Source organism: Nyctibius grandis, chromosome 18, assembly GCF_013368605.1.
Source record: "Nyctibius grandis isolate bNycGra1 chromosome 18, bNycGra1.pri, whole genome shotgun sequence".
Classification (NCBI taxonomy): Eukaryota; Metazoa; Chordata; class Aves; order Nyctibiiformes; family Nyctibiidae; genus Nyctibius; species Nyctibius grandis.
Window position 1 is genome coordinate 1,725,054 of NC_090675.1, and position 8,795 is coordinate 1,733,848.

Below are 8,795 nucleotides of genomic sequence, written 5' to 3' on the forward strand. Positions count from 1 at the left end.
TAGTTTAGAGTCAAAAAACTAAAAGACTAGAATGTGCATAAAAAAAACCCTATTATATACATACTTCAATACATATTATTTAACCAGTGTTGTATATCCATGCCCCTATATAATTTCTATACTGAAAGGTCCTGTTGTTTTTCCCATGAGAGAAGAATGTGAGAAGCTGCATTATTCTGCTTGTACCATGTAGAGAGCGAGAACTCTGCAGACACAAAACGAGTCATTTTCCAAACAGAGGAGTTACATGAACAGCTGCTGGTTTAGCTAAAAATAATAAAAATGATCCCTCTTAGTCATGGAAAGGTAGGGGGAGGGAATTTTTTTTTTTATTTTTATCTTTTTATATTAAAAAAAGCTCAGCAAAGGGCTATAATAGGAAATGTAATCATTAAACAGTTCAGATGTAACTGTTACGAGATGATAGTAAGAGTTGTCTTGAAGCTTTTTTTTTTCATTGCAGAGTATATGACACTGCTTAGGAAGGCCTGCAAAGTATTAAGCACATGTAGTGAAATGCTGTAGATTAGTTAGTGGCTGAGCCTGTGATTAAGGACACAGGATTAATAGCAGCCATTACCGAGCTGGAGGTGGAAACTCGGCAGAACGCTTTTCTTTTCCTCAGCAAACCAGACTCACTAATAATATTTTTTATCCACATTTTTACCTGTTTCCTCATTCACTGCTAAGAGCACAGGTTGTATTTACAGTGTGGGTTGACCGTGTCCAGGAATACTGCCCCTGTGAGAGGGACCAAACGTTTGTGGTGCCCAGTCAGCTGACCAGGACCAGCAAGGTGGTAGCTAACTTGTCAGAGGATCCAGTAAAGAAGAGGGGGTAGATCAGAGAGCTGCAATTAATGTGTTACACGGTGCTAGAAGAACATAACCTTTTTGTCAGTACTTCAAGTAAAGATGTTGACTAGCTGAAAGGCTTTGTGGGGGGAGAATAAATAATCTGAAAAATTAAAAAAGCCATTTGGGGTAGAGCAGGAGAAGGGATGGTTTAGCTTGAGGAGGAAGAGGAGAAGAGAATCCCTGCAGCGGGAGAATTCTGAGACATTTGAGACATGGGCACTATCAAAATCCAGGGACTAGATGCCATGTCCAGATAAATTCAAACCAGAAGTATGATGCATACTTTAGAGAGTGGGGGGTGGGGATAAAAGGAGCTTCTTTTCTACCCTAGGGATAGGGTAAGGGATGTCTGGAACATTTTGGGTAATTTTGTGACTAGTGTGATGCAGGAGGTCAGAACTAGATGATGACTGCTAAAAAACAAAACCAAAAAGGGAACATCTCTTTTAAGACAAATTTATCTTTTTATTAAGGAGAAATTTTATACTAAACAAGAATATACATCTTGTGTCCTTGCAGTTGGAACAAAAAGTAATTGCCAGTGAGATTTTTAAAGGTAAAAAAGACAATTACCCTCAGAGCGTTCCTCGACTCTTCATCAGCACTCGACTTGGTGAGTAGGTGTTGCAAAGTTTAACAGGAAGAAGGAAGGGGGGGGCTAATCTGCTCTTTCCTTCTAGAAATTTCTTTCTGACCCAAACCTCTTTGGTTTTCATATAGGTAATGAAGACATAAGTGCCAAAGTCCTTAAAGCTTTAGAAAATGAAGCAATTAAGGTGAGATATGTGTCTTAATACTTTTGTCAAGCTTCTAGAGTTATTCAGCAGAATATCAGAAATTAGATTTGTGAAGAAAATACAGCAAGAATTTTACATGATATTAAGCTCGTAATACCTTAGAAGATAGTCTGTGGGAAGAGCTGATGGCTCAGGAATAGGATTTGGAGATTTGGGCAAGTTTAATAATCATAGAATGTGAGGGGTTGGAAGGGACCTCTGGAGATCATCGAGTCCAACCCCCCTGCCAGAGCAGGACCAATCTATGGCAGGTTACACAGGAACGCATCCAGATGGGGCTTGAAAGTCTCCAGAGAAGGAGACTCCACAACCTCTCTGGGGAGCCTGTGCCAGTGCTCTGTAACCCTTACGGTAAAGAAGTTCTTCCTCATGTTGAGGTTGAACTTCCTCTGCTCCAGCTTGCATCCATTGCCCCTTGGCCTATCGCAGGGCACAAGTGACAAGAGGTTGCCCCTTTCCTCTTGACACCCAGCCCTCATCTATTTATACACATCAATCAGATCCCCTCTCAGTCTTCTCTTCTCCAGACTCAAAAGCCCCAGGTCTCTCAACCTTTCCTCACAAGGCAGGTGTTCCAGTCCCTTCATCATCCTCGTAGCCCTCTGTTGGACTCTCTTCTGTAGATCTCTGTCCCTCTTGAACTGGGGAGCCCAGAACTGAACGCAATACTCCAGGTGAGGTCTCACCAGGGGAGAGTAGAGGGGGAGGAGGACCTCCCTCGATCTGCTGGACACACTCTTCTTAATGCACCCCAGGACACCATGGGCCTTCTTGGCCCCAAGGGCACATCGCTGTCCCATGGGTAACTTGTTGTCCACCAGGACTCCAAGGTCCTTCTCATGGAGCTGCTCTCTAGCAGATCGCCTCCTCACCTGGACTGGTGCATTTTATTACTCCTTCCCAGGTGCAGGACTCTGCACTTATCCTTGTTGAACCTCATTAGGTTCCTCTTTGCCCAGCTCTCCAGTCTGTCCAAATCACGCTGAATGGCTGCGTGGCCTTCAGGTGTATCACCCAAACCTCCCAGCTTTGCATCATCAGCAAACTTGCTGAGAAGACACTGTCCCTTCATCAAGGTCGTTGATGAAGATGTTGAACAGGACTGGACCCAGCACTGATCCTTGGGGGACTCCACTAGTTCCAGGGCTCCAGCTGGACTTGGCACCATCGATTACCACCCTTTGGGCTCTGTTGTGTAGCCAGTTCTTACTCCATCTCACTGTCTGTTCTTCTACCTCACACTTCCTGAGTTTGCTCACGAGGATGTCATGGGAAACTGTGTGAAACGCCCTGCTAAGGTCAAGGTAGACCACAGCCACTGGTCCCCCTAATTATGTCAGTTAAGAACGGGAAGGGCTGCAGCTGGCCTGGCTGGAGAGGAAAGGAGAAACCTACACAGACTGAAACGAAACCTGGATTTTTGAAGGCCGCAGTCAGACAGCTGTAGGCATCAAGTTATTGTTCAGAACTCCTCTAGGTCAACAAGGCTGGGGCAGAACTGAGAATGGGACTCAAAAGAATTGTCTCCGTTCCCAGTTTACCTGTCCCTGGTCAGTCCCTCCTGCGGGCTTTCGAGGCTAGAGGGCAGGGAGCTGGCAGTTACATTTATAGCACTGTTAACACGTATTTCAGTACGCAGTTCCTGTGACCAAGTACGACCGGAGGGGATACAAAGCAAGAGCACGGCAGCTGCTGCTTACCCAGAACGCAGTCTTCATCATTGAAGAATCCAAAATCAAACAACGGATCAACCATGCCAATCTGACAGGTGAGGAGGGTAACGTGAGGGGGGTTTGGCTCACTTGACTGCAGTCAGACTTCACCTTGGCTACAGTTAAATAAGTAATGATAAAATAACCAGTTTGTCTTTGTCCTGGACCAGAATGGAATTATCTGATACTGACAAGTATTTTAAATCTGTAATATCTTGAAACTGAGTTTTTCTAAAATTAAACTCCATAAAATGTCACAAAAATTACTCAATTCATCTCCCCCAAGCCCTCTCCGAAATCATTTCCCAACTGCACGTCTCTACCGCAGGGGAGTTGCGCCATTTTTACACAGCAGCTGCCTGGGACCCTGCTCCGGCTTTCAGCCTCTAAATATTTGACACAGACTTGACACTTTTAGAGGGGAACTTGGTCAGAGAGAACTGCTGAGTCTGGTGCAGTGTGGTCATTACTTGGCTTTGTCTGCCTCAGCTCCCGCTCCCAGCTTGGCTACAATTCCTCTTTACAGCCCATTTTGGTGCTAATCATTTCAACGTCAGCCTGATGCAGCCGTCAGCTCTGCTGCATTGGTAACTGTCACCCTTTGAAGTGGTTTCCAAGGGCAACACTAATTTGGGGTTCTGTGACTCCTGTAAGATGCTATTATGGCAGAGCTGTATGTGGATCTCTGCTAGGGTTGGGCTAGCTCCATTCAAACAGCCAATCCAGTTTGTACCTAGTGTCAAGATATTAAAGTCCAAAAATAAACTACGAATATATAGACGCTCCTGAAACACAGCACAGGGCTCCCTAACTCTGATCCCTGCCCACCTGCCCCAGGGAGAGGATTTTTTTTCATTTTAGCAAACATGAGCAACTCGTGGCAGCGGCTCAGCCTCTCGCATACCGCCTGGGCAGCGGGCACTGCTGCCAGGCTGAGCAGAGTGCGGCAGTCGGAGCCTGAGCGGGTCACAGTGCAGCACAACGAGACACTGCAGCAGCCCAGGCTGGCAGCTGCAATGACCAGTACAGCAGCAAGTGGGTGTGGGTTGGGCCAGCCCCCAAGCCTGGCTGCAGGGCCAGCAAGGAATTTCCAGCACTGGTACCTTGCTGGAGCCAAGCTCCTACAGCAGCTCTGGCCTTTGCCACCACTGGGTAAGAGTCAGGGGAAGACAACGTTGTTCCAACTGTCCCTCTCCCTCTTAGTACCCCAGTAATTACATCACTCGTCCACCTACAGAGCTGGAATGAAGTATCTGTCCAGGGGGTGCTGAAAAGTGAAGTTTTGGTCATAGGTCCCTTAACTGGCCAAAGCAGCTCTTGGTCAAGTCCCTGAAGGCCATGACAGCATGCAAACAGGCATTCTTCCTGCTTCTGAGGGACAGAGGCATCTGGAAGTTTCTTTTCCATCTTAAAGAGCATGGTTATAGCTGATTGTCTGTCCCCTTGCAGCCTCTTCAGCCTCTCCGCTGCCATGTTAGTGCAGTGCGTCCGTGCAGCTTCTCAGCTGTCAGGTTTCTTGGCAGGAGAACAGCAGTTGTTGCGTTCCTGGGAGAGGTTCTGAAACACATGCAAGAATCCCAGCAGAGTCGTGTTGGGTGTCTAATGGCCAGTCTCTGTTGCAGGCATCTCCGTGAGCAGCCTGAGTGATAACTTGTTTGTGCTGCACGTGCACTGTGAGGATAACAAACAGAAGGTATTGGGACTCATCCATCACTTCTCCAAACACTTCTAGAAAAAGTCTGAAAGGCACAAAGAGCAGAAGATCCAACTGGGGGGGGTGGGTGGAGCACACATGGTGACATGTATGGGTGAGCGGCCCCATCTGTAACTTTGTGCCAGCTCCAAGCATTTCACTTCTGTTTATTTGTGCTGACAGATGGGGCTCACCAGTGACACCATCACCACCAGGACTGGTGCTGTCCCTGGCCCCCATTACTGATACCTTGTAAATAAATTAACTGTCAGCACAGTGTGACACACAACAGAGACCCCAAAGATCTCCACCAGGTTTTTCCATGCTAATCTAGGGAGGTAGTTCTGTCCCTGTTAATTACAGCATCATCATTCTGCTATCTACTGTACAGCCATGACCCTTAACCACTGTCTCTCTTCCCTCGCAGGGAGATGTTGTACTTCAAAGTGACCATGTGATCGAGACACTAACAAAAACAGCCATGCAGGCAGAGAAAGTCAACCATGTCAACATCAACCAGGGCAGGTGAGTGAAGCCGAGCCCCTCTCAGGAGCTGCCTTGATTTCCTCATGTTGGTTCTGAAGAGAGCTCTGCGTCAGCATTACAGGGCTGCAGAAACACACCCCTACGACATCAAAACGTACCCAATCCATCTTAGCTAAGGCTCCAGTTCCTTGAACAAGCAGATCTATCGCAGCTAACACAGGAAAAGGGTAAAACAAACCTACCGGAAAGGTCACAAATGCTCATCAAATCTATTCTTGCCTCTTTTTCTTTGCAGCATAAAATTTACAGTTGGGCAAGGCAAAGAAGGCATCATTGACTTCATATCGGGGTCGGAACTGCTCATAGCCAAAGCCAAGAACGGCCATCTAACCGTGGTGAGTGCCAGCAACAAAGGGCTGTTCACTTACAGAGGATCCAAACCCGGAGCCTGGCATTAAGCTGTACTGGCAGCAGACGGACACGTGCCACGGGACTTTCTTGCTGAATGTGCTGCTCTGGGCTACCAGCCCTTTCCCCACTTGGAGCTGTGCGTGGTACTTCTCTCCCGGCAGTCTGAGACTGCCAGGCTTACTCACACTCAGCACGTGATTGTCCTGTTAGTCACTTCGCCCCCCTCCCCAGGATTCAGGTTTTAATGCTGTACTCTGCTCTAAGTAAGAATTTTAGAAAGAGGATTTAGAAACACAGGAAGAAAAAAAAAAAAGAAAATCCTTTCTCAGATTGTTTGTACTCTTCCTGCTAGTCAGGTATAGTCATGTGACTGATTTATGCATTGTCAGCCTAGAGGTTGTTCAGAAATAAATCCAGAACACACTCAGACTGCACTCGCTCCCCTCCCAGCAACAGAGCTGAAAGAGCTCCCCTGCCCTGCTGCCTGCCCTCAGACCAGCGCTCACCCCTGCCACGGTGCTCCTCACGGAGACACTCCATCCTGGAGGAGCCACAGCTGTGGCACTGCCACAGGAGTCTGGTCCTGTACAGAATGCCTATGGATTACATTTGCATAAGCTGACAGGAGGATCAGGCTGCTTTATTTGCTATCAGTAACAGCCAACCACGTAACACTGTTTTTTCCCCAGCCTTTTCAAACCAGCCCTAGGAACACTTTTTTTTTTCCTCTCCAGTTTTGCTCCTCCTTCCTAAGCGACACACAGTCTCCTTGTTTAATAGACCCTGAGGAGCTGGGGTGTGAGAACACTGGGGACTCCTCTAACTTACTGCATTGCCACTATCTGTTGGTTCCTGCCAAGCCTGGCCAACATCAGTTACTTCAGAGTAGAGCAAACTTTACGTACTGTACATAACTGAATTGTGCAACCCAGTCTGGTGCGCTTTAAGATGTTTAGGAGCTAAAACTGTTGCGACATCTTTGTTTTCAACACACTTTCTAGCTTGTCCTCCTTCTCCTGCAGGTTGCTCCTCGTTTGAATTCTCGATGATAAAACGTGCCACTGCAACAGGACCTTCTCCTCCATCAGTCTGACTGCACCCTAGAGAAGTGGCTGAACATCATTCCCAGCAAACTCCCCCCTCCTTCCTCGCTTTGCTCTTTACTGTTACCAAAGACCTGCACTTTCTGGAAAACCACAAAATACATCTTGCTTTCTTGTCTTAATACAAAGGTTCCAACAGCAACGCCTTCTCTTCCTTACCTTAGTGGCAAACGCATGGGTCCAACACGATGTCTGTGAAACCGTGGCTCATGAAACATGTTCAGCTGGGCTTTGAGGGAGAGGTAGCTCTGACTCTATTAGAGTTTAAGTCCTGATGGAAACAACCAAAATTTGTGCTTGTCATCATGCAAAAGCACAATCGGAAAACAAGTAACTCTGCTGCTCCGTCAGCCAAATCCATGAAATGCCAAACTTTATATGTTTTATGAAGAATTTTGCTCTGAGAGGTTTTGATGTGTTACAATATATTAAAAGCCATATTGTGTAAATGAGTAAAACCCTGTAAATACTTTATAGCTGAATATGAGAGATGCACTACAAGAAATGGAGATGATGTGGAAACTTTTATGGTTTAGATTTGAAATTTTTTTTGTTTTTAGCTTATAAGGTATTAATTAACCTGAGAAATCCATCATGTAACTTCTTCACTGATCAGGATCCAGACTTACCTTTTTTTGAAGTCACCTGTCCCATTTCTTGCTCTATAGTGATATTTTTATACTGTAGGAACTTTTTAATATCCACACATCCGAACAAAAAAACAAGTAACACAAACTGCAGAGGTCACCACTGCCCTGTGCCGTTCTAGGCTGGAAATGAAACCTGTAGTGCTTGGCCACAGGCTCTACGCACGAGCTTCCCCTCCCACCTTGTACCTGTCTGGCAGTCACCACTGCCCCATCCCCCACACCGCTCCTCAGAGCGCAGAGCCACAGTCAGAAAAAGTTGCTTTTCCTCTTGTTTTTAGCAATAACTGGAAGTTTGAGTTCCCACAATAAAGCTCCACAATGACTCTCAAAGCCTCTAAGCACTGCCTGGAAGAGGAAGAGAGGGCTAGCTGAGCACTGCTGGCATGGTGACCAACAGCTGACAGCTCCTTTGCATGGCAGCACCTTGCTCAGCAAGCTGTCACTTCAGTTTAACCCAAGGCTAGAAGGGAGACACGTCTGGCACGCTGACTGCGCTCAGACCGCCTCACAGAGGTGAATGCTAAGCACCTTCATTTAACAACCCCAATGGCTACGGGGTGGACAGCTGTGTCAAATACCTGCCGATGGCAAATCACACCTCCAGCTTCCAAGCTCCAGCCCTCAAACAGTGCATTTGGCACTCCACTTGCCTTAGAAATCCTTCATGGTCCATCTCTACCCTGATGCAGTAGCAACAACAGTTACAGTAAGCCCTGAATTAACCATAACCCAACATGTTGCCACTCACATACAACCGGCTCAGTCTCCCACTTTTTGGTTTCTGACATGACTCAGTTATCAAACACTGCCCAGGCCTGGAATGCTGTATACACTGTAGTACATACACACCACACCACCGTATATGCCAGAGTGTATATACTATACAGTGCTGTATACGCTATTATATAACCTCTTCAAGACTACACTCAATAAATTTTTACAAAACAAAAACCACCACCTTGTCTCTGTTGTAGAAACTGTTTTATCGCCTTTATTTTTTGAGAGGGAAGGTATGATTTTTGTTTCCTCCTCTGTCACGCAGCCCCGCTGAATCTCTGGTCCTTGGGCCCACTCTGTCTACACCAA

At 46.5% G+C, this 8,795-nt stretch overlaps 1 protein-coding gene across 2 annotated transcripts in view; it reads left to right on the forward strand.

Moving 5' to 3' along the window:
• The window catches only part of MYO1C (myosin IC), a 59,203-nt gene extending 50,543 nt beyond the window's left edge, over window positions 1-8,660 (forward strand). For both annotated transcript variants that reach the window (XM_068415890.1, XM_068415889.1), the window contains exons 26-32: window positions 1,377-1,470; window positions 1,578-1,633; window positions 3,287-3,422; window positions 4,989-5,059; window positions 5,487-5,584; window positions 5,841-5,940; window positions 6,979-8,660. In XM_068415890.1, the coding sequence (XP_068271991.1) occupies window positions 1,377-1,470; window positions 1,578-1,633; window positions 3,287-3,422; window positions 4,989-5,059; window positions 5,487-5,584; window positions 5,841-5,940; window positions 6,979-7,005 (582 nt within the window). In that variant the 3' untranslated portion in view covers window positions 7,006-8,660. The remainder of the gene's footprint in view (window positions 1-1,376; window positions 1,471-1,577; window positions 1,634-3,286; window positions 3,423-4,988; window positions 5,060-5,486; window positions 5,585-5,840; window positions 5,941-6,978) is intronic.
• The last annotated feature ends 135 nt before the right edge of the window (window positions 8,661-8,795 follow it).